The following is a 26,194-nucleotide window of genomic DNA, read 5'->3' as shown; positions in this document are numbered from 1 at the left end:
AAGAGGGATGTTCCACTAGAAAGACAAGATAAATTCTAATCTAAAAAGCAGATGTGCTTAACCTCAGCCTTGAGGGATATGAAAAGACTGGATCTGTGGAGAAGTGGGGGACTGAAGAGGGATGCTAGAGAGAAATCCCACACTAGCTCAGAATTGAGTATAATTATAAAGGGTTATTTACTTAGGGGTAGACTCATTGATCACGGTCCTCTGCTGAAACAGGGAATCCAGCAGCTGGAAGAGAGAGGGAGCCCAGGCTTTACATCTGCATTTATAGTATAAGAGGCCACGCCCAAGTGGGCAGGTAACTTAAAGGCTACTGGCTGAAGGATTTTCCTATAGTAGGGGACAGTAAGAACTTTCCAGAGAAGGTAACCCGTAGAAGTAAAACCAAAGTCATAGAAATATGCCGTCGAGATATGAGATACAGGGGAGGCAATGTTAAGTGGAGTATAGAATGTCTAAGGGGATGTGTGCAGAGTTTCAGTTAAAAACAGAAACAATCTGCAGCCACACAAGCTCGAACTGTTTTGATTTTACAGCAGTAATTCACTGCAGGTATCTGAAGTAAGTGTCTGAGAGGGAGAGACGCCCTAAGTTCCTAAGAAAGTAGTGCCCTCCAGAGATGATGTCTAAGAGGAAGGAAATCATAAGTGGGATCCAGGAAGGGCTGGCTCTGGAAGTATTCCATGTTAGGACTAGACTGAACCAGCAGCTCTAACCTAGGGAGTTCAATCCTTGTTCTCGTGGAAGCATTCCAAAAAAAGAATGATCTACTAGGACCCTTCTGGTTGAGTTATGTTATAGATGCTAATTAAGTTGGACCTTTTATTAAAGGATATTGCCAAAATTCATTTCTAAATACGTTTTGGTGTCTTTTCTGGTGAAAGAAACAGCTCCCCCAACTCAATAGCTTCTTTATTAAGAACAAAGTGAATCTTTTCATTCTGGATCTGTAAGACTGGAGTGTCCTTCAGCAGCGGGTGCGGAATATGTCAATATCAAAGAGGAAACTCATGAAGATTTAGATAGCACAGTCATAGCAACAGAAGAGCAAACAAAGGTGGCCAAGACTAAGTGGCCAGTGTAGTCTAGGCAGATGAAACCTAGCCGTGGTATTCCTGTCAGCATCTGGTAGGAGCTGTCTCAGAGGGTTCAGCGTATGGGTAGCTTTTCTTATTCTATACGCATTAGAGTTTGCACTGGAATTCTGGAGAAGCATAAAACTATATTTATACTTCCCCTACTATGACAATGTTCCATATTCATAATCAGGAATTTTATTTTTAAAGGCATGTACCTCAGAATATTCTGATTATAGCCTATAATGTATAGTGACTACCTGGAACACTAAGGATTTTTTTAAATCATATTCTATAGATGAACGAGATAACACAAAGCCCTTATAACATCAAAATAGTGTTGTCAATTGAAACGATTAGGGGAGAATTTTGAACAGGAATTGACTCAGCTCCAAGACGTGTTCCCTCAGCATATGGAACAAGTCAGAAATGGAAAAAGGCATAGTGGACCAGAATGTTAATATGTTATAATGTTAATGAAAGTGCTAAGAGAGATATTCATATTCTCTCCTCCTGCCTCTCTCCCCCCACTCCCTCCCAGGGATATAAACCAGAGTCTTAGCCATGCTAGGCATACGCCCTACCTCTGAGCTTAAATATTAAATGTTCCTATAGTGTAAAGCAAGGAGAGAACATGTTAGGGAAAGCAAAAAAATCATCCAACACAAAATAACAGAAGAAATGTTTCTGTCTAAAATAAGGAGGTCCCAGGGCACCTGGACAACAGAAGTGCAGGTTAAGCTACCTTCTAGATGTAGAAGGAAGGCTTTGAGCTTAACCATGAGAAAACAAGTAGAGGTTTTCCAGCAGGCGCACATTAGATAAAATAAAAAGGTGTTGAACAAACAAAACGCATTCAACAGTCATTTCCAAGAGATGAAATGGCGTTCCATTCCATTCCCGTGTGGGGTACTGACAGGTGACAGCAGTAAGGGTGGAGTCGCAGTGGACCCCTCTGCAGAACTTGGAAAGCAACAGGATGGGTGCAGATGACCCAAAGACTGGAAGAGAGAAAAGCTTCCACAGTGCCCCAGCCACAGGAGAGATTCTAAAGTCCTGAAGAGAAGAGCAAATTCGACAGCATCCTATCCTGAGAAAATGGCATCAACACTGCCCCTAGAAGGGGGTAAGAAGGAGGTGCGTCTGTTCAGGAATTAGGTTGAATGGGACAAGCTGCTCCCTCTCCCAGTGAGGACCCTCGATGGTTCCTGATGCCAGGATCAATCATCTTGTTGCTGTGAAACCAGAAAACCCAGCCAATTACAGAAGGGAGGGTTCAGCTCCACGCTCATGTACCATGTGACATTCACCTAAGGGAGTCACTGAGGACTGATAATGGAAAGCCAACCTTTGAGCTCCATTTGCAGTACATCTTATTTGCCAAAAGATATAGAGGAATACAGATAGCATTTCTTGCAGAGCCTTCTCAAAGATGGAGCAATTGTCACAAGCAATTATAAATTAAATAGCCTTCATCCAGACTGATTGCTGCGGATGACCCAGAAATCATCTCCAAGTATTGTCTGGCATGAAGCCACATCACGCTGATCACCGATTTCCATGGGTAGTAGCGACAGAGTAGGAGAAGTGCTTGGATACCCTGTTAAATATTCATAGTGAAGTACTGAAGCTAACGGTTTGCCTCAGCTCCTTGGCTACAGAATTATCACTGGTGCCAGTCGACATGATGCCTTATGAATAAAGATGTCTGTCCATCAATCACAGAAAACCACCAAGATGCAAAATGAGGATGTTAGCAATTTATCTGAGCAGCTTCTTAATTCTGCAATCCTCCTGTGTGTCCAACATTATTCTTCCTTTAAGACAAGACAACCAAAGCTAGCAGGCTAAGCAGTTTGGCCAGCATCATGACGGCAAATGCAAGATGGGATAAAGCCTGGAAGTTCAAGAGTCTTGTCTAACTTTCAGCATCCTCTGTTATGTGGGACCAGGACTGCATCACCTAGCCAGTCCATCTTGCTGGCTTCTGTGAAATAGCAGTAACAACAAAAGCCTACTCATCTCACAGAGTTTTGAGAGCATCAAGGCGACAATGGGTGTGGAAGTGGGACTCAAGTGCCTGGTACCATCTGTGTGGCTAGAATGGAAGGCTCCAAAAAGATTCCCAGACTTGCCAGAATCTTCTGAGAACAGATCTCGAACAATGTGCTCCATGCTCAGCCTTTATCCAATCGGTGTGACTATTTCCCACTCTTCACACAGCCTTCCCAGAGCTTCATATCCTATACATAGTAGAGAACAGTCTATTTATGGAATACTACTGTGTAGGGTGACTTCTGGATAGGCAAGCCTTTGGTTACTCATTTTCCAAACATCACTGCTATGCCACATGGCCAGGTACCGGAGACACAAAGAGACCCAAGATTTAACTACTATAGAAAGTCAAAATGTCTAGAGAAAGGCAGTAGTATAAACGTGGATTCATTAAGCCAAAGGAGAAGGAAGGCATGAGGAAGTTGCTTTAAGAGCACAGCACAGATTTGAGAATAACTCTGTTGAGGTCATCAAGAGAGTCTTGTTCGGGTGGTGACATCCAAGGCTCTGGTCCATCTAGTATCAGTGGTTAGACCATTGCAGCTACAGAGTGTTTGACCTGGCTCCAGACCTCAGGATGCTCTTCCTCATCCTCCCTAGGGAAGTTTTTTTAAGGTCTCATCAGATGCCCAAATAGCAGAGTGGTAGCAGCCTAACCTGGAAGCCGTAATCCCAGCATGAATTGGCTTGATTCTTGGATTTATCCTTGAGATATCTCCCAGTTTCATCTGGTCCCACCCCATCCCAGGGTACCAACCTCTTATTCCAGGTGTCAGACCAATTCAGAGCTCCCACCTGTGGTTGATCTAGGACCCTGAGACAAGTCTCTTTCTCTAAGAGGGTACCCCCCTGAGAAGATTGTCCTGCTCACTGGGGTGCCATTTCCTTGATAAACCAGGGTGACATAAATTGTTTCTATGGTAAAGGACCCTGCTGTTTTAGGAACATGGGGCAGTAAATAGGTAAGCTTAACTGAGTCTTACCAGGACTGCCCAAAGCTGGGAAATTTTCCACTTGCAGGGCTCTCCAGTAGCCCCGCATTCCGTAATTAACAGTTCGCTCCAATGCAGGGAGCGCACCTGTCCAGCATAGTGTTTTCTGGAGAAGCCAACCAGCCAGAACCATCATCTTCTACAGTCCCCAAGATTCCATTAAAAATATTCCTTCCCGCCCCTTGGTTTATTCTTGTCTGACAGAGTCCTGTCCTACAGCTTGCTCTCTCTCTCTCTCTCTCTCTCTCTCTCTCTCTCTCTTTTTTTAAAATCATCCTAAATCTGAAGAACTCAAACTCCCTGATCAGCATTTTGTTAGCATCTGGAGCTGGCTGGCCTCTGAGGAATCAGTTGAGAGTTGGATGAAAAGGCACAATATTGGGAGGCCAGCACTCTCGTGGTGGACTCAGTTTAAGTGGATTAAGCTATAATGACTTTGTCTTAGGGATGGGTGGAAAATCACAAGCACAATATTGTCTTGCACACTTTTAAAAACAGGCCAAGATTTCAAGTAATGAAAATATCAAGTGCTAAATGTGGTAAGCCTTAAAATGTTCAACCAGAATACATGACCTTAATTATGACATTGACATAATTATGTCCCTGTATCCTTTTATTTATTATACTACATCTTTCAAAACCTTAAGTCTTTCTATCTTCTTCCTGCCCTTACTCCCTCCCCTTCTCTCTCTTTTTTAACCCTGATGGGAATCTACCCCAGGACCTAAGCATGAGCTGCGTGCTCAACCCCACTGATATCCACTTGTTTGATTGCTTGCGTGTAGTACTGGATATCAAAGGCAGGACTTATCATAGTTTAGACAAGTGTTCTATCCTCGAGCTCCATCCAACAGCCCTAGTATCCTCTGCTTTCTCACATTCCAAATCCACTCGCATGTATCATTCTTTACCATGTTTGGAAAATAACAAAGCTGACTTAAAGTGGCCATAGAAAAAGGAAGACTTTCAGATTAATTAAAGACCGGGTCTTTCGTTTTTACTATTTCTCCCGTCATCCACACGCCAAGATTCTCCAGTGACAGAAGCTGAATACTTGGGGTACCTTTCTCTTGTACTATAAGCAAATTGAAAAAGAAGTATCCTGTTTTTTTTTTTTTAATGAAATCAAAGATCTAGGAAAATGCTAATTAAATTGTCAAAAAGCTTCTTGCTTCCTTGCCTCGGTTCAGTGTACAGCACAAGTAGGTAGCCAGAAGCTATAGTTAGCATCAGGGTGATATTTTTGGGTCTTGATATAGTTTTAATTATTAAATTTAAAAAACCTTTCGAACTATGAGGAAGAGAATTAGCTGACAATGTGGACAAAAGAATCCAATAACCTAGATCTCTCCAGCCATCTCTCTCCAGCCCTTGGTACCTCTCACACATCTCTTACCTATGCCTTGGACACGGTCTGTCTTAGTTAGGTTTCTATTGCTGTGAAGAGACACAATGAACATGGTAACTCTTAAAAAGGAAAACATTTAATTGGGGATAGCTTACAATTTCAGAGGTTTCGTCCATGATCATCATGGCAGAAAGTAAGGCAGCCTGCAGGCAGGCATGGTGTTGGTGAAGGAGCTGAGAGTTCTACATCTTGATCCACAGGCAACAGGAAGTGAGCTGTCTGCCACATTGAGCGTAGCTTGAGAGTAGGAGACCTCAAAGCCTGCCCCCTACAGTGACATACTTCCTTCAACAAGGCCACACCTACTCTAACAAAGCCACACCTCCTAATAGTACCACTCCCTGAGTGGGCCATTTTCTGTCAAACCACCACATAGTTTGCATCACATTGCAAAGGATGAGCTATTGTTAGCATGCAGTAGGTATTGAACCCACCAGAATCAAATCTACCCACTCGTGAAATATTTACCAAGTTCTCGTTTACAACCCACCAGACATGAAGGGAGAAGCTGGGGAAACAGAACGGAGAGAAATGACGAGCAGTACATCAGTCCCTGTCTCCGATGTGCTCACTCCTGAGAATGGAGAAGAACATGAAAGATGTAATCAGAGCTTCCAGCCACAGGGAAGACCAAGTTGGCTTTCCTGTGAGCTAGCTGACTTGGATTCCAAACACATTGAGGGGTGACTTTCAATGTCTGTTTCAGGGATGAGAGGCCATGGGCTTAGCCGAAGTCTAAGGGAATCTTCAGGGATCTATGCATTGATAAATGAATAAATTGTGGAGGACACCTGCTCTGGGTAGTAGCAAGGGGCATAAAGTGCTAGGAATCTGGGTTGAGGGAGGTGGTGCCTGCAAGGAGTGGAAACTGGAAGCCTGTAGAATTCGGGTAGTCTCCACAGAACTTACAAATCCCAGGAATAGTTCTCCAACCTCCTACTACATTGGGATCACTGATATAGTGCTAGAAGCAAATTTAAATAAATTAAATTTATAATGTGTATGACTGGAATAATGGCTCAGCATGTTAAGCTCTTACAGAGGACCCAGGTTCAGTTCCAAGAACCTGCTTGGTGGCTCACAAGTATCCATAACTCCAGTTCCAGAGGATCCAGTTCCCTCTTCTGGCCTCCACAGGCACCAGGCACACACACACACACACACACACACACACACACACACACACACGGCGGGGTGTGTGTGTGAAATCCCAAACCTTACAAAGGAAAGAACAAGAGACTCAGCAGATACAGCAAAAGAACTGACAATTGGAAAGAAACATGTCAGTTACTATCAAACAGATGGAACTTCAGTACCAGAGGAAGGTCAAAAACAAAGAAAATTGCCGCCATCAGAGATGAAGAGGACTAAAGAAAAATAGGAAACCAAAATAATACAACACGAATGTGTCGCAGCCATTGCAAATAGACTAAATCTTCCTGTTCGGTCAATGAGAAAATGATGCACCAAGAGTTCATGGGCGGAGGATTAGTCAAAGAGCACTCGTAATCCAATGTTGCTGTCAAGACAAGTGACTTTAAAGATAATGGCATCATTAAAGATAATGAAAATTGTTCCTTAATGAAAACAATTAATACATAATGTTAAATAGTTAGTACTTAATGATTACCATTAATCTTAATGATAAAGTAGCTCATAGGGAGATATAAAAGTCTAATAAAATACTGCCTAAATAAAGGCCAAAGAAATCATCAAAATTATAAGGAAAATTTGTTTATCCAAAATTATAAGTGCAGATTTTATTCAAAAACATTTTTCTCAGTAATTGATAGGTTGGTCCAACTTCAATAAATATGGTGAAGATTTCAATGAATCAGTTAACATGTTTTGTTTAATGTACATATTCAACTGAAGACTACATGTTATTTTAATAAATGTACTATTTAAAGATTAATTATAATTCAGATCACAAAAGTCAATAAATTCTAAATGATTAATACCATATAAAGCATATTTCTAAAACTCAATAAAGCTATAAATCAATTATAAAATATTGCTGTAATCATGTTTGGAATTAAGTATCTAAGAAATTCTTGTAGCAAAAATAAATCAAAATGTAATTGGTTGATATTTGGAACTTAAGTTTTTAATACTTTCAAAACATTGAATTTACAAACAGTACTTGAGAGAAAAAGTGTATTTAAATTGGAATATATTATATATAGTGTGTATGAAGGAATTAGGAAACCATAGTGATGCTAATGTAAGAACTTCCGAGTTTTAGAAGCGGTTAATGGAGAAGTGCAACAAAAATATGACTGAAATATGTCAACATGTGAAGCTCATAAAAACCACTAGAAGTAAAGGAATCTATGTAAGTCAGTGAGAAAAGGGGAACCCCAACTATGAGGAGGTGATTTATAATGCTCTGGCTACCTAGTAGGTAACCAGGATAGAACAGTTAAATTCCCAGCACCAAAAGCCAATTCAAATATCAATAAATTCAAAGTATTGAAGAGACAGACAGGAAGTTTTGTTGTTGTTGAGTGGCGGTTGCTACTGTGACTTCCAGAGCTGTGCATATCCTGTGACACAGCAGCTCCAATCCTTCCTAACTTATGAGAAACAGCCATTGCACAGAACACAGGGGAGAGTTTATCAGGATGCTTACCGGGGGAAGGAGAGGGCTTGTCTGTAATTACCACAGATCAAGATGGCATCAAAGTAACCCTGTCTCAGTGTTGTAAAGCGAGGGACGGTCCAGTCGTATATTGGCATGCTAGCACCATGAGAAAGGTGAATTGGGGTTACACGAATCAACATGCAATAATCAGTGTACAGTGTTAAATTAAATTCAGACCATTGCAAAATGTCAAATTGCAATGCCTCTGGCCTAGGTTGTAGCTTAGCTGGAGGAGTGCTTATGTAGCATGCGTGATATCCTGAATTTGATCTCCAGCACCAAAAAAAACAAAACAAAACGAAAAACCAGGTGTGGTGGCATGCATCTGTGATCCTGCACTCAGGAGGTAGAGGCAATTGACTCTTTAAAGTCATCTGCAACTACCTAACAAGTTCAAGGTCAGCTTGGAGTGCATGAGACCCTGTCACAGAAAACAAAAACAAAACAAAACAACAACAACAAAAAACAAGCAAAGTAATAACACCCATGGTGCATTTAAAACCCACAAATAAATACTGGAAGTTTAAGATTGTATAATACATACATGATAGAAGTACAAAATTATGGATAGGCCTCACAAACATCAGCTTCAGGAGAATAATCACCGTTCAGAAACAACTGGGAAAGGAAGGAATGGTAGCCTTTCTTCTTTCAGTTTAAATGAAGAGCTGAAACACATAACATACCATATAGACACTTAGAACCTGTGGGTGGGGTTGCACTCACCGTCTTTTTCTAAGCTTAAGCTGCGGTACTTGCAAAGTGTTACCATTAGCACTTAGCTGCCAGTTAGCTCTAAAGTGGCAAGAAGGACTGAGTATGCCATGGTGTGTGGAGGGCATCTTCCAAAAATGTCTGGCTTGTTACTGTCTCATAGAAGGCAAAGAAGTTCCTGAGAAAGATGAGGAGATGGCATGCAGAAGCCACACCTGAGCAGGGCTGCCTAGGTAACCATGAGATTGGGAGGGAGCAACAGCAGAGGTAGATTATGCTTGCTTTTGCGGTAGGTTGAGGTTCCGTATCTTCGAAAGCCCAGTGTGTATAGAGTTATTTCTACCTCCAACACCATCCATTCCAGATGTTTCTTTCTTTCTCAAGACACACTTCCAATTGCTGCAATTTAATCTATTAGAATTTTTTTAATGGCATTTTAAGAAAGGCCTCCCTGATCTCCACTTGCCTGGCCCATCCTTTTGTTAACCAAAGCATATTGGTACTTTGAGGGCAACCGTCCTGAAAGTTTTTGTCTTTGAAATCCAACGTTACATGGGTTTGCTTTCTGGAAAAATGCATCCTCTTGGAAGGTTTATGAAGGAATCAGGGGGTGTATCAAGGGACAGTTGTTCCTTGGAAGAAAAATTCATGAGTGTCATACTGGGATGCTTACCGGCAGGTGTTTAATACATTATAAATAGTGTTGATGGATTTTTAATTATAAATTAATAACAAAAGAAGTCTCCCTAATTCACTTCCCTGAAGAATGGGATGAGAGCAATATCTCATTCCTTCACTGTCTTGGAAACGTTTTCAGCAGAGATTGTGGAGGGCAGGGGGATGAATAACCTAGGCTGGTGTGCAGAAGATGAAAATCCCCAGAATTATAAACCATGCAGGGGCTCATGCTCACATGGCCTGGGATGGGGGAGGCGACTGCAGAGGACAGTTTGCACTTGGAAAATGACGATTTGGGACTGCACCCTTGGATTTCATGCTCTATGTCTTCAAACTCTGTGTTACAAATCCATCTGAATCATCGCTTTCCCACCACCACCTGCAGTCGCTGATGAGCTTAATCAAGTCTTTCTCCAGGCTTCTCAGTGATGTTCTGAAGTAATTTCTCCCATAAAAAAATTCTTCCTTTACATATGATTCAACAGGAGCAAGCCTAAAAAGTGAATGCTGGGCTAGAGTCCTGCTGGTCAATAGTGGGGAGCCTGTGTTTGATCCCTAGCACTGAAAAACAGTAAAGCAAAACCCAGCAATTGGTGTCCACTTTGGGGGAGGACTCCTTCTATTTCTGCTCTTCTCTTCTCCCCTCATGGAGCTGAAACCTTTTTTATTTTCTCATTCTCTATTTCATGTCCCAGCTGTGGGTAGATTAGAAAGTCCAGGGAGGATTTCCCATGGTTTGTAAGACTAACTTCCGCCTCCATTTCGGTCTGGATGGCAGGGCCAGATGATGAGCGTGCACAGTGTAAGGACAAGTGTATCAGTCCTGACTCAAAGCCATCTGAGTGTGAAGATGAAGATGCCATTAGCTCAGTCATTGCCCAAATAGGCAGTCAGACATGTGCCAGCATCACCAATTGCCTGGCATCAGGTGATCTAGCTCCAGCTGGATAGAAAGAGCCAGGAGAGAGCATCGGTGAGACGTTTCTCAAATGCTAGTTTTCCTGGGTGTGTGACAACAGTGAGCAGGGACAGTAGACAGGTGGACACAGCAGGAATGTCAGCTTCTATTATTAAAGTCCCTTGCCTGCCTCAAGTATCAGGACGCTTTACCCTACTAACCCTGCTGTCCCCACTGACAGCCTCCAGTTCTGGGACCCTTCTAGTCCCAGCCCGAGGTCTGATACCTTGCCCCTGAAGACAGCTATCTGGAATTATTCCAACCAGCCAAAGCCCATGGTTTCTCGTCACCGTTTCTTTGCAACCCTCCGTCAATTCTCCACTCTCTTGGAACCTCCGCATCTGTTCCCCTTCTTTTCTGCAAGGAGATGTTCACCTGTTCCTCGGTTGTGATCATGGGCGCTAGTGGGACAACATATGGGCACTGGGGCATTTGGGAAGTCCAATTAGGAACTGAGCATGATATAACCAGCATCACTCAGCCACAGGCATCCCCTTCCACGAGGGGCAGGATCCAGGTGAGTAGCTGGAATCTCCAGTGCATCAGTAACACCATACACTGCATTTCTGGATGGATTCAGGCCTGTGGGCACTGCTAATGGGAAAGATGGCGGCTTCTGCTGGCCACTGCCTCTCCTGCAGTCAGTCCTGTTGGGGCTTGAGCTAGGCACCACGGCTGTTGGGGAGCCTGAACCTTGGTAACTGGGTGAGGCCTCCTGTAAACACCTCTGAAGGCCTCCCAGATGCCTCGACCCTTCTCAGCTTGAATTACTGAAAGGAAGCAGAAAAAGAAAAAGACAACTCTAGAGAAGTCTTCATTGGCCCTGATGTCGCAAAACAAACAAACAAACAAACAAACAAAAAAAAAACCCACAGGAATGTGTTTCCCAGAAGACTGGCTGAGGGGAGCCTAAGCAGCCTACAAGTACAAAAGGAGCATTTATTCGGACAAATCAGTCATTTGAATGACTTAGTCTCTAGCACAAATTGTCATCAAGGCTTGTTTTGGGGTCAATCATGACCTTGCCCGCTTTAACAGTAGAGTTCCAGCGCCCTAGGAAGTGCGCCCCCTCTGGCCAGGCGGAAAAGGTTCATCCTGGCTTGTGGTTTCACACAGCCATGGCAGGGGCTGCCATCTTCTAGAGCCAGGACACCGCTGATATCTCTTACACGGTTGCCCCAAGATCCCAGGAGTAAGGCGTGTGCATAAGGGTGGGTGGTTCGGGGGCATAAGGGTGACTGAGTTGGCTGTTTGATTGACAGTCTTTTACTGCTAATTAGGAAGTCAAATTGCCCAGTGCCAAGTGTCTTTGCTTATTTACAGGAAAATGAACTTCAAATATAGGGCTTACCCTAAAAGCATAAAGAACGTATTAACAACATCATTAGCACTGCAATTTTAGCAGAACCCAACAGCGTTTTAACAGTGCTTTGAGTCAACCCAGTTCCTAAGAGAAGTGGGTCCCTCCTGGCCCTTCTGGCTTGTATTTACAATTAACACTGAATTATACATCTGCAGGGGAGGGTGCCTTTTCCTGTCAGGGTCAGCCATCTTTTCCTTCTTGTAGGAAGTCTGAACTCAGATCGTTTTGGAAAACATTACAGCTCAATACTTCTCTCTCTCTCTCTCCTTCTCCCTCTCTCACTCTCTCTCTCCCCCTCTCTCTCTAACAGTACAATGTTCTAGGTAAACACAAAAGTGCTGCATCCGATGCTGGGTCATTAGATTTCTTTCATGCCCTGGCAAATGCTACCATGTGCTCCCAAACAGTAGAGCCAATTCCACTTCGCACGTGCATTAGCTGCTACAAATATTTATCCTCAGTAGAACAACTCTACTCCCTTTTCCATATGCAAAGATCTATAGCTCCCATTGTGAAGATTTTCAATAAAACTCAAGGGAAACTGTAGGCAAACAACATTCCCTGTGTCTCTTCGTGCCTCCTGTTATTTCCCTTTTGATTTAAAAGTAACGTGGAGCACGGAGCCTGTCTCTGCTGGAAAGGGCCCTTAAGACTGAAGCAGCTTCAGCTACGGTCTGGTCCTGTATAGCTATCAGGCACCAGGCTCGTTGTTGTCAAAGCCTGCCTGGAGAGTTCACTCAGAATGAGTTTAATGGTGGGTAAAGGTCCCCGAAGTGTGTTTATGGTCTAGACAGCTCACAGCTGACTGAATGCGAGCCATTTAAGAAAAATTAGAGACCATGGTATACAAGTACGCTGATAGGGACTTGGGAACTGACCCTCCTGATATTGAGTGGTGTCAACCCTTCCCTATGGAATGGCAGAGAGCCTGGACTGCCACTAACCTTCTCTTCTCTTGAAAGCAAAATAGGAGTGTTTTCTTGTTAAGGTAAAGTTCAGATTAGGACTTAGATATAAGGTTAATTCTAGGGCTTCTTTGCGATTGAAACTATGATAGATTTGGTGGAATGCGCTAGCCTGGAAAAGGTATGGTTGTCTTCTTAAAATGAGGGATCTTAACTTAAGCGCTTTCAGTCTCCCTCATGGTGTCAGTTTTGAAACTGGGCAAGAGAATGGACAGAAGGGAAGGCTAGGAAAGGTCTCCACGTTTACAGCTCTGAGACAGTTCCTTTAAGGGGCTTCATTCACTAGACTATAAATTAGCTATAAATCTTTGTAACATGATTACTAAGTAAGATATAGTTAAATGTATTGAATAAATGTTATTATTAAATATATATTATAAGCAAATATATTCAATACTTTTCATTAATAAAAACCCAGCAGAGTGTCTCAAAAGCATTGGAAGCTTGCCAAATCCCTCCTCGTGTCCCTGCCCCCATCTCTGGGCCTCTCTTCTTCCCTTAAGCACGTCATTTCCCTAAAGGAGTTTTTACAACCCTCCCTCTCTCCCTGCCTCCATCCTTCATATGTATATATACGTGTATGTGTAATATTAGGTAATGTACTTATGTATTACCTAACACACATTTTGCTGTCTTAAATTCCGATGACAGGCTCTAGTCTAATTTCATTAAACTTCATTTAGGTTTTTAGTTCATTGACTCTCTCATTCCCACAGACATTTCTTTTAAATGAAAAATAGCTGCAGAGTATTGTTCCAGTAAATAGTGTGTCTATAACATACATCATGGAGGAAACTCTCTGTTGAAATACAACAAGTAAAATTAAGCATCATCTCTCCCTGGCCTGACTGCTCTGCTGTAGAGCATTGTTTGGAAGCACGCCAGATGCCGGGATCCTGGAGCATTGAAAAGAGAATACGACCTGGCTGGTTAGAAACAGAGATAGTCCTTTAATCAAACACTTCATAAGTCTTGGAGCGTATTTTGATGCTTTCTTTAGAGACTTGGACCATTGTGTTGGAGGAAGTCATTTGCATGTCACATGTCTGTGCACCTGTGATAAAATCGAAGCCCCCCCCCCATGGCTGGCTACCCCCAGATGCCCTCACACACTGTTCCATTTCGTGTGTCCTGAACGGTATCCCGCTTACAAAAAGAGTCAGCCTTTGTTCCTTGTCAATGCTGTGTTACCCCATTTAACTCAGTTCCCACACCTGCTCTGTAGAAGGCCAGTTATCCTTAGCTAAACATACAGGAAACAGCCCCGAGGGACTCAGCACACCCAAAGAAATAAGCCGGGCCCTGAATGGATCCTCGGGGAGCATCCCACTGGGGTCTGGTTTACCTATTGAAAGGGTGGAGGAAAGAGAAGTAACTGCGCACATCCTATTTTTACTCCTGTCCGCTTTACCACCAGCAGTTCCGCCCTGCATGGCAGCCAAGGTTTCCACGTCCTGTGCCCGCAGTCTGATAACCTTTCTTGGTTGTGTTTTATGATGCCATATGCTTCTTTCTTAAAATAGTGCGAGGGTCCTCTGATGCAAAGCCACCAATCAGCTCGCTCCCCGAATGTCAGTGGGATGTTTGGGGGAGGACAACTGTGCTTCCCTGTTGAAGACATTTGGGCTTAGATTTCTACTTGGTGAAAATTCTAATTTGGGGAAACTGGGAGATGTGTTTAATCTCATTGATTTCCTGTTTCCTGAGGTGTAAAATGAAAATAATAGTTCCGTCTTCAAGAGGTGTTGGCGTAATGATTAAAAAGGCGATAGCCATGCATGGGAATTTCTCACTGCTGTCTTCACCTTGACAGGCTAGATTACCCTGCAGGAAACTGCAACAGCACAAGTGTGCATCTCTTAGCACAGACCATTGTCACACTTTAGAAATCAGGCAGCCCTGTTTCACTGAGACAAAAGCTGGACATAATTAACTCAAGGAGAGGAGGGGGAAAATGCTTATTTAGGCTCAGGATTTCAAATATATTGTCCACAGTCTCCTGGCTGTTTCCTATCGGATGGTAATGGTGCCATGCATCATGGCCTGGGCACATGGGGAAGAGCATGCTGGTCTTATAGTGACTGGGAAGCAAAGGGAGGAGAAAGGGCGAGGCTCCCAATTTCATTTCAAGGACAAATTCAAATGATCCAACTCCCTCTTACTAGGTACTCTCTCTTAAAGGTACATCCTGGTAGTATCACAGGGTGGGAACCAAGCCTGCAATAAGCCTTTGGGGGAGCATTTGCCTTTGGAGCTCCAGCAGCTCATTGCTGTCTCACTCTAGAACACAAATGGGAGCAGAGGCTGTCGTCCTGGGCTGCAGTTCGTCCTGCGTGGGATCAGGACTGCTCACTTAGCACTGTCTGCTCACAATCACACAGGCTGCAGTGCCTCCATGCACCTGAGGATTCAGAAAGATTTGGAGAACAAGATTAGCATCTATAATTATCTGTTTTATAAAAAATTAGGTCATGGTATGGTCAGTTCCCTGAGCTTTAACTCTTCTCATTTAACAATGTTTTGTGACACCAGGCATGGTGACATATACCTGAAAAAAGCAGCCCTTGGCTGAGGCAGGGGGACTGTGAATTGAAGGTCAGCCTAGGCTGCATATAACAAGATCTTTTCTTTAATAAAAAAAAAATGCATGCATTCATATGTTTACATACATATGTTTAAACATACATATGGAGATATATACATACATGGAGAGAGAAAGAAATCTGTCAACTCGTTTATGTCAAAGTTGATATTTTTGACACATTTCAACATGCGTTATCATTTTTCTGTTGAACTTTCTCATTGTTTTTTATTGTTATATGAAAACACTTAATATCATTTCTGTGTTCTAATGTCTTTATTTCTAGAAGATAAATAGCTACAAGTACCTAAGTCTGTTCCCAAAGAATCTTGGTGTAAAAAAAAACCCCACAAGATTACATACATTATATATAAAGCCCAAAGATATATATGGTGTGTGTGTGTGTGTGTGTATGTGTGTGTGTATGTATGTGTGTGTGATTTAAAATAGGATTTGTTATTAGGAACAAAATGTAAAGAAACTTTAGAATGACAAGCCCCACATAATAATATTTGGCAGTTCTCAACCTTGGCCGAGCAGCAATGTCTAAGATCTGATATTTAGTTTAGGCTGAGGGCCTCTCATGAGTGTTAGCAACACTGACTTTGAAGGTGTCTGCGTCTGTAAGATCTTGCAGTGTTTCTCACCAGACCTGATCCTCTTTTCTGCCAGTCACTAAAATGGCACTCTCTGTAGCAACATGGTTGCTAGGGGTAAGATCTTCTATTTGGACTCAGGAGCTGCTCTAGTACAATCCTCCTCCCACCTAGGCTAATTCAGATAGCTAAGAAGCCGTCCCAACCTGTCACCATGGCCTTGCAGGCCTGTAATCCGAGCACTGGGAAACTGAGGCAACAGAATCAGGGACTCAAGGCCACGCTAGTCTACATACTGAGAGCCCAGTGGGAAAACACAATGTGCAGATGCCCCTAAGACAGCACTGCAACTGGGAACATGCGCAGATCATTGCTGGGGGTTCACCTCCTTCACCTCTTTCTCCACCTGTTTTGTTTCAGTGTCTTCAATCACTTCTCTTCATATAGCTGTCTGCTGTTTTCAGGAGAATTTACACAGAAAAAAAAATCTTTTAGTGAGGATAATTATCATAAGCCAGGAGGGAAAAAAAAATTGCTTTCTATTCAGCATTTTCAGAGGGGGAAAATTCCCTTAGCTAAAACAAACAAAAGTCAAAAAATGCAAAACACACCTTGCTCTCAGGATTTGATGCCTCGAGTGTATTTTTAAGAAGTCCAGCGCCAATTCTAAAATCAGACAGATGAACTTGCTTCTACAAACCTTATTGTCCTCAGATATCTCCCTGGATCCTGCACCAAATTCTGCTGGGTTAGATTATAAAACAATAAAATAAAACAATATAAAACAATAAAGGGAGAATCCGAAACTCAGTTTGAAGAATCTGTGATTGGCAAACCCTGCTCCTTGGAGAATCAAGCCTTGCGGGCTGTATGGCTGCTTTTTAATCTCAATCTGCAGAAATGATTAAAATACTTATTAACTAGATATGAAAAAGTCAGGAAGGGTATTCAACCTATTAGAATAGAGGCCAGCTGTAGCTAGTCCATGTAGCAGGACCATTTCACAAAAGCTGACTCTGACTTCTACTTAGACATTGCCTAGTTGCCTGCAGTACTTGGCCTCCCACATTGGGGGCCCAGCACATCTTCTTGCACAGAATATAAATGCACTGCACCACGGCCCCTTATCTGTGGTTTTGCCTTCCCCAGTGTCAGTTGCCCATGATCAACCACGATCCAAAAATACTAAATGAAAAAATTCCATCAATAATTCATACTTTTTATCAACTGCATATCATTCTAAACAGTGAGGTGAACCCTTGCGTTTTGTGTGTATGTGTGTGTGTGTGATATGTGTGTATGCATATATGTGTGCACAGGTGCACAAGCTTCAGCATCTGCATATGAAGGACCAAGGCTGACATTGGCATTGTCTTCCTCCATCGCTCTACACCTTACTTGTCTCAGAATGGGTCTCTTCACTGAACGTGAAACTTGCTGTCTTAGCTGGAGTGCTACCCAGTAAGCCCCTAGGACCCTCCTGTATCCACCTATCCTGCAGACTCCCTTTGCTGGGATTACAGGCGTGTGCCACCATGCTCAGCTGTCACATGCGTGTTGGAGATCCGAATTTGGGTTTTCATGCTTGTGTAACAAGCCCTTGGCACACTGAGCCATCTCTCCAGCCAGAGTCTTCCCCTTTTTCGCTGCAGCCAGGACTCCACATGCTGCCTACTCTTAATCATTAGTAGCGCTCTCGGTTATCAGCTCAGCTGCCATGGTATTATAGTTTCTGGCTTCAAGTAGCCCTTATTATACTCAGTAATGTTTTTGATGCACAAGAATGATAATGAAGGCCATGTGGGTGTGCCAAAGAGGAGCTGTAAAGTGCTTCCTTTAACTGAAAAGGAAAGGGTCTCTACTTGATAAGGACAGGAGAAGAAGTCACATGTTGTGGTTGCTAGGGAAAACAGTATACATAGCACAGAGAATGCTGTACTGGTTTCAGGGATCACCTAGAAGTCCTGAACTACTCTACTAAAAGTAGAAAAGGCCTGGAAGCTGTGTACCCTTACTCTGTCCAATCCCTGCTCCTAAACCACTGGGAATGGATTGCTCCTGGCTTCTCGCATTTAGACTGGGAACATTTCAACAGCCTCTGCGCCTTCATGGCACCATAACTGTGCACTCACCCAGAAAGCCCAGTTTTCAGTTGCTACCTTGCTGGCTAATGACTGCCTGTCCTTCCTCACCTCCAGGCTCCAGCATAACTTTCTTCCCCCTACAAGCTTGCATTCTCCTCACAGGGCCTCCGATACCACCCTCCTTCCCCACTCGCTATGTATTAGCCTTTTATGGACACCTCTAAGTGGAAGAGCCCCACTTTATCCATGTAAATCTCTGCAGAATTCTTCCACATGTGGTCCCAGCTAGACACAGAGTGCATTGTTCCCCATGGCCATCCCTGAATACAGATCTGACGGTTCCATTCAAGGCTTTGTTGTTCTTGTTGATGTCTGTCCTTTCTCCAACTGTCTCCCCTTCATCGCTAAACTTTAAGCTCGGGGACACCAGAAGTCCTACCTTGATGCTTTTGAGCTAAAATATACATTCTTCCCATAGACAATTATTGCTATTATCAAACTGATTCCTGTGGGTGCATCCAGGTGACTTCAAGATCTTGTTAAAAAGCAGATTTGGAGGCAGATCTTGGGATCTGCAGTTGTAATAAGCTCCCCAAATCTGCCGGTCTTTGGGATTGCATTTTGAGTAGCAAGGTCTCTGGACACCAAACCAATTCAAGTCAAGCGTAGGAGGGGATGGAAAAAGGTTGTTATCCAAATAAGTGACAGTGAGACTGATTGCCAGGGTTCTTTCCAATTTAGATTATCTGGGTTAAAAAAAAAATCCCAGGAAAGCCACTTAGACCTGGTGCAGAGGAGTCCTGTTCTATGTGATAGGATGTGCAGGGCTGTGTTTTCCCCTCAACTTATTCTCCCTTGCTTTTAATGGTGAAGAAAAATCCCACTGCATTCTTTTCATAGAACATTATAGGATGGTCATTGTCACGCTGTAAGGGAGGGGAGAACTACCAAGAGCAACAACTGAGTTAAGTCAGAACAGGCTACTCACTAAGCATGGGTTGTCTGTGGGTGGAGGCAAGCGCGGAGTGCGTAAAGGCACCCCTTAGCATCAAGAGCTATCTGTAAGGATGTTTTAACAAGAGACATTGAAGCAGGCTTCAGCAAGGAGGTACACAGCACACAGAACAAGGTCAAGAGCAAACACAGGGAACACATTCCCACCAGCCCCGCGAATAGCTGAAATAAAGTGGTACCAGTGGCCACCAAATAGAACCCCCAGCTCTGTGTTGTATTCTAGCCCCCTTTCCCCACCTTCTGTGGTAGCAATAGGAAATGGCACTTCTGTCCTTCAGCCTCAGGGGGCAAGACTTCATACATCTTCTAGAAACATCATGCGAGGGAGAAACATTCTGCCAGCCTCCTTGTAGACCATGGCAGCTGCTGACCATATCTGGTCACTGTCCTCTTAAGTTGTGCCTAGTGCAGCTGGGAAACTGGGTTTTAATTTCATTGCATTTTACTTTATCAAAATGTGGATAGTTTCATATCACAAGCCATTACCCTTGGGCACCACCAGTTAGAGGACGCCAACTCAAGGAGATCAGTTAGGAAGACGGATCACCAAACAAGTAACTGTCCAAGGCAGGCCACAGGCCTCTTGCACATCTTTCTCCTGAATAAAGAGCCCCCACCTTCAGGTCACATTTTTTAATATATGAGCTTTTACTAGCAGCTATGTCCAAGTTTGTTCTGCTACAATCAGATAATACTTGGCCAATTAAGACCAGGACATACAGCCTTGGTTCAGGCTTAGTGTTCAGGGACTAAATAACAGATTGCTTCCAGCCCAGTTGTTTTAATAAGACCAAATGGGGCTTACACAGGTCTTCCTATTCTGACCTGTGAGGCAGAAAGTGGAGCTGGAAAGGCTAGCAATGTTCAAAATAGAATTCAGAAAGGATGTAATGTGATTTGAACACAGTTTCTCCCTTCTCGGCAGAGCTAAGAGGAGACATAGAATGAGGGCAAGGCCTAAGGATTACAAAATGCGTTTGCCCATGACATAATGAGATCCAATCCCTTTGGGCGTCTAAACCATATTACAAATGCATCTGTCATCTCCCAGATACGGGGTATAATTAGCTGGGGGCCCAGTGATACCACCTGACAGGAGCCGATGCAGTGACATTTACCTGTGACTGGTCTGGCTGATGATGCAGGTGAGAAGGGAGATGCTCTCAAAGCCCTTGATGGGTGGGCCCTTGTAGGAAAGGGGATGCAAGTGAAGAGACCACCTCACCCGCCCTCCACCCCATCCCTTACATCTCCTCTAGGGCAGAGGATGGCAGCTAGACACCCACTCAACGGTGATAAAAGTGAACCTGGCTGTGTTGGTTTGGACTGTATCTTTGCAGATGGGAAGTGGGACAAGCAGATAATACAATGGTAGGATTAGCATGCCTGGAAACATCACAAGATGTTTAGCTTCCCTCCTGCACTGACTCTTCCCTGGCAAAGAACCCTTCATGCCAAACCTGTCAACAGGAGAGACAGCAAAGACCTGTCTTTTGTGTAGGTTAGTTTTTTTTTTTAAAAAAAAAAATAGCATCCAGAAAGTTCTTGGTGAAAGTGACTGTACCTTCTTTGATTAACTCTATTTTAGTGGGCTCGAAAAGAGGGAGAGGAGGGCAAGGCTGGGGCGCAGAGCGAACAGGACACGATTAGAAAGAACATGGGCTTGGAGTTGGACACACCTGGCTGTAAACACCTGTTTCTGTTCATGCTTCATCAATATTACCCAGGGACCTTGTTAAATGCTTCAGATTCCCGGGGCTCTACAATGACCTACTAAACCAAAATCTCCCGGCCCCAAAGTCTTTTTTTTTTTTTTTTTTAAATAAGCATTCAAGACGATTGTGAAGTGTAGCGTCTCAAACCTAGATTCCCTGATTTAGGACTAGTCTCAGGATGTCCTGTGAATGAGTGAATGGGTTTAAACATTTTTTAAAGTCACTCAGAACAATCAAGACTTAAAAAATACGGCCGCGGATTTGCTTTCTTTCGGGTACTGCTCTCTGGAGGTCTCCATAGTGTCACTTGCCTTGCTAAGCCCTTAATCACAGCTGAAGCATTCAGTCAAATCTATCAAATCGCTAGTGTCCGGAAATTGACGGTTGTTTGAGGATGGGTGGAAAACGGGCTTTCCCCTATGACTGCAACTGAGGACCTTGGAGGAAAGTCCCAATCATCTCGGGGACTTCTACTGGAAGTAAAAATATCAAGGACGCTGTAACAGGTTGTCTAATCCTGGGACGTGGTTGGACCCACCCGACAATATAATTTGTTCTGACCTCGGTTCCACCCTCGGACTGGGACAGCCGCCTCCTGTAGTACATCTTGCTTGCTTTTAGCAGCGGGAGGCTTGGAAGGGGGGTGGCTGTGGCATTCTGCCCTGAGTTTCCAGAGTGAAGGTGGCCACAAACCCGGCTGACTAGAAGCTGCGGGTTTTGCGATTCGCTGAGGGGTGGGGCTGCCCCGAGAGAGAGCCCGGGAGACCCAGAGCGTCGCTGATAGAAGAGCTGCGGGTTCAGCACTCCGCAGCCCTTCCCCCGGGGTCTCGGGATTCGCCCCGGCTGGGTGAGGTCAAGACCTCCAGTGCGCCATTCTGCCCCGCCCCGGCCCGCCGTGGCGCTGGTGTAGCGTGGGGGCATGCGGGTGCGGCCAGGGGACGCGAGTGGCAGTGCGCGGGGCGGCTATCAGCGACCGGCCCCGAACGCCCGGGGAGCGGATGGCGGAGCCCACGCGCGCCGCGAAGCCGCGCTGCAGGCAGGGCGTCGTGCCAGGCGCGGGCGCCGCCGTGAAACCCAAAAAGAAAGCTTTTTATTTGCTGAGCATGAAGCCCCCGAAGGACCCCGCCCCCAACAACAATAACAACGTGTCGTTTGTGATCCACTGTCAACTGGGCAAGGAGATCAAGCACATTTGCAGCAACTGCAGCCGGGGGGAGGACGGCCGCGACGGTGAGTGCCCGGCGCGTCGGGGAGGTGGCGGGAAGGTGGCTCTACCGGTCTACGGTCCCTGGCGCTTCCGAAGTCTGCCACTCGGACAACTGCGGGAACCTCCGATCGCTGCCCCCACCCCCACCCCCGGTCCTGCACTTTGCAGAGTGTCACCCCCAGCCAGTGGGTTTGCAGCAGTTTCTCCAAAAGCAACTGTGGGGATTTGACTTAAGATGGGGGTCTTAAGGGATCTATTCACAGCAGCCCTAAAAGCTTTTTAAAATGTGTTACACCTGCTCCTCCATCTCCCATCTCCCCCACAGCACCCCCATCTCCCCCACTGCACCCCCGTCTCCGCCGGCTCCTTAACTGTAGGATTTGCCGGGTTACATTACTGATGTGGGCTTCCTTCAGGTGGCTTCTCTTGACCCTGTGGGACCCAGCTCACTGAGGATTTGTGGAGTTGTGTGGAATGGAGTCCCTTTAGAGTTAAATGTGGTTGTGATTTTTATATTTATTTGTTTGTTTGTTCTTGTTTTTGAGTGCCGCTACCGCCTTGTGCCCAGTGTGGGGGAGGTGCAGGCAGTGGCCCTGAGTAGAAAAGAGCCAAGGACCAGAGACAGTTGGCCCTGGAGCAGGCAGTAGCCTCCGCTGATGTGAATGTCTGTGTGGTGGCGCCTTCCTAGGAGCCTCCAGGTGCTTCTCCAGCAGCTCGCTGAACAGACTCAGGAGGACTGCTGAAGGTCGCAGGAAAAGTTTTAAGCAGCAGATTTGACAGAGGGGGCCTTAGCTGAGAGCCAGCCCTGAGCTCACCGCCTAGCTCCAGTACACCTGCTTGAGTGGGCAGCTTTCCGATGCTCCCTTTGGAAGAACAGATATTACTTAGACTCCCTCTGGTTCTCTGCTGGCCTCTGAAGTGCTGGGTAATGAAGTGACTGCGGATGGCCTAATGTCTTTTCAAAATTAGAGTCCTGCTAGCTTAATTATAGTTTTCTTTGATTAAAATGTGAGCGAGGCTGTGCGGTGGGGAGCGAGGCAGTCGAGAGCAAACCGGGACAGTCCTGGAGGTGGGGGAATAGAACTAAACTCTTCCGGTTGGGTTTAGAAGAAGAGACTGGTTTCTCAGAAGCACACATTGACGTGCGTTTGTTTCTTCTGCTGACTGCCAACTGGAAACACCAAGATGAATGTGTACGAGCAGATTAATTAGACCCCAGACTAGACCTTTCCCGTGTACTATAATGGAGAAGGCGATGCCAGCCAAGCTACTTATTAAACGCCAGTCATTCTGTTGACTGAATGGTATCCCAAATGGGCTGCTTCCCCATTCGTGGGAGCTGGTTTAAATTAGTGTCTCTGTGCACTGCTATAATAAGGAAAGGCGTGTTTCTACACTCAAGGATGTATGCTTATGTATGTAATTATGAGCTCCATCACTGGTAACATGTGTTGTGTGCTGTTCAAGACAGGCATTATTTTAACCTGCAGTCTGTTTTCTTCTTATGACACGTAATGCTTCTCTCCCTAGCTCCAAACTTCAGCCTGCCCTCAGCAGAACATACAGAAGAACGTTCTTCATTCACTTAACAAGTATTTACTTGCTGGCGATCTGTAGATGAGGAGAGCTAAGGCTGTAGTACCTAATTTTTGTCTATTTCTGGACCACTGATGATTCAGTCCTACTGTATATATGCTACTTTGTTGAGGGAAATAGAGTGTGGTCCAGTTGGATTCCTTCTTTTTATGTGTGGCACGGACGTCAGAAATTTTTATGAATTCATTCAGTGTATGTGTATGTGTGTTTGTGTGTATGGTGTGTGTGTGTGTGATGTGTGTGTTTGTGTGTGTGTGGTGTGCCTGTGCTACGTCACCCATATGGAGGTCAGAGAATAATTTCCAGGCATTAGTTCTTTCCTTACACCTTTGGGGCTCAGGGATCAAATCCAGGCCTTCCGGCTCTGTGCCAAGTGCTTTAACCTGCTCAGCATTTTACCTGAGCGACAGCTATTTCGAAGAAAATGTATGCTCAGGATTTTCAGGGCACAGACCTCTCCCAGTGGGCCTGTTTGGTAAGGCTCGAGAGAGAAGGACATTCCTTCCTTCTGCTCGTTCTTCTTCCCAGTGCTGGAGACAGAAGCCTTAGACAGGTTAGGCAAGCACTCTCCTACAAAGCCAAGTTTCCAGCTGGAGAAAGATACTGTGCACAGTGGGTCTGACCTGTGTAGCATCTCCCTTCCTAGGTGTGTCTAGTTCCTTGGCCAACCTTAAAGAGGCCCCTTAGCTGCAGCCATAGAAAACTGTGGCCTGTTTAAGAAGTCTTCCCTTAAAATGACAATTATCTTAAACATTTCAAGCAAATTTTAATAATTTTGCCATCTAAAAAGCTATAACCAAATGTCTTTAGCTGACATATAGTAAGTTTTAGAAGAAAAAATATTCTTGCCTAGTTGAAGAGCATATAAAATTACATTTTAGTCATTATCCTTTGGAATTACATTTATTTATTTGCATATGTATGTGTGTGGACACGGACACCTGTACATGGTATCATACATTTGTGGAGGTCACAGGACATTTTGTAGGAGTTAGTTCTCTTCTTCCAAAATGTGAGTCCCAGGGATTGAACTCTGGCCTTCAGGTCTCTGATGCAGTAAAGACTGAGCCACTTGCTGACCATAGCAATTATCTTTTTGTTTACTTTTAATGTTCTTAATATTTGTGCATCAGTATTAAAGATGGTTTTGATGACCTTATTTTAAGTAGATCTCTTTAATGCTAATACTAACAATAAACTGTAGACGAAACCTACCACTCATTCATGACCAGCTTTTGTTCCTGCCCCTCTTTGCTGTCTGTACTGAAGCTGCTTTCAGATAAGGGAGTGAACTGATGTAATACTTCAGCATGAAAGGCCACAGAGTTTCAAATACAGGATAAAGCAAAGGCAGATAGCATTTTCTCGGGACACTGTATGTTGATTTTTAAATGGCTTTTCTTTCTTCCCCTCCACGGGATGTAGAGACTTTGGAATTGTGGTGTGTGTGTGTGTGTGTGTGTGTGTGTGTGTGTGTGTGTGTTCATAGCTGTGGGTGTGTTGTGTACCTTTGCTATCTCTATAAAGGCAAACCTATCAGAGTCACACATGAGGAGAACCTGCAGAATTTTCTGGTACTTTTCCAAAACCTCTCCTTTACCTATTTGTTAAACAGGCTGGCTGGTAGGAAAAGGGGTAAAATTTATACCTAAATAAAGTACAAATCAAGTGCATTGTACGAGAAGTGATTACATTTCCACTAAAATTTTAAATTAGAAGTCAATAGAAAAATACTATTTTATTTATAAATGATTGAAAAGCAAGTTTATAGAGAAATCCAATACAAAAGCAAAGTATTTCTGTACATAATTTCATGAACATTTCATATTCTTATTTTAATTCCCTTTGAGTCTTAATCATGGTGAATTATTTTTAGAAAACAGTCTTATTGGTGATAACCTAGATGTGGGTGTAGCTCAATGGTAGAACATTGCTCAGCGTGTGTGAGACTGTGGGTTCTAGCCCCAACACTACACACAAACAAAACCTTTCCTGTGAAGATGTTATTTCACTAGAAAGGAACAGTTTAACAATTTTGAGAAATATTTGGGAGGCTCAGTCTTGTTTTTATAGTGATGTTTCAAAAGTAATAAAATGACCGTGGGAAATCAAGGTGTTGTTGATTCATCAGTATGTCAGCCTGTCTTATTGCACTTAGCTGTGATTCCTGTCTTTGGGCTAGCTCAGTGATCCACCTTCTTGATAATGATATTTCTGAGTCAACTCCTATATGATTGTTTTTAGTTATTGTTTTTAAGGCAGGGTCTCACTGGATATTCAAGGTTTGTTCCAAATGCACATCAATCCTCCTGCCTCAGCCTCCCAAATGTAAGGATTAGAGGTGCGCATCACTGTGCCCAGCTCTCCCAAGTGAATGTTGAAGGGGGAATTGTCCTGGATCTTTGTGACCATGAACTGTGAACCCTCAGCAGGAAAGTCCTCTTGGGGAGCATGCTCTGTGAGTTTCTATGAAGCACATCCTTGCTCTTTACAGAGAAGATCAAAGACGTGCAGAGTAGCCAGTCCAGCAAGGTCAAGCCAC

At 44.1% G+C, this 26,194-nt stretch overlaps 1 protein-coding gene across 9 annotated transcripts in view; it reads left to right on the top strand.

Moving 5' to 3' along the window:
- Positions 1-26,194, top strand: part of Phactr1 (phosphatase and actin regulator 1) — a 422,199-nt gene that overhangs the window by 199,969 nt on the left and 196,036 nt on the right. Inside the window, exon 1 of one of the 9 annotated variants that reach the window (XM_041632677.1) lies at positions 21,510-22,079. The exons of the other annotated variants lie outside the window; for them this stretch is intronic. Coding sequence (XP_041488611.1) covers positions 21,848-22,079 — 232 coding nt within the window. The 5' untranslated portion in view covers positions 21,510-21,847. Of the gene's footprint in view, positions 1-21,509; positions 22,080-26,194 lie in introns of those variants that run through there. 9 annotated transcript variants of the gene reach the window in all.

The sequence above is a fragment of the Microtus oregoni genome, unplaced genomic scaffold (assembly GCF_018167655.1).
Source record: "Microtus oregoni isolate MIOR12 unplaced genomic scaffold, Mior012 000042F_ref0000377, whole genome shotgun sequence".
In the NCBI taxonomy this organism is placed as follows: domain Eukaryota; kingdom Metazoa; phylum Chordata; class Mammalia; order Rodentia; family Cricetidae; genus Microtus; species Microtus oregoni.
This window is presented reverse-complemented; position numbering and strand designations above follow the sequence as displayed.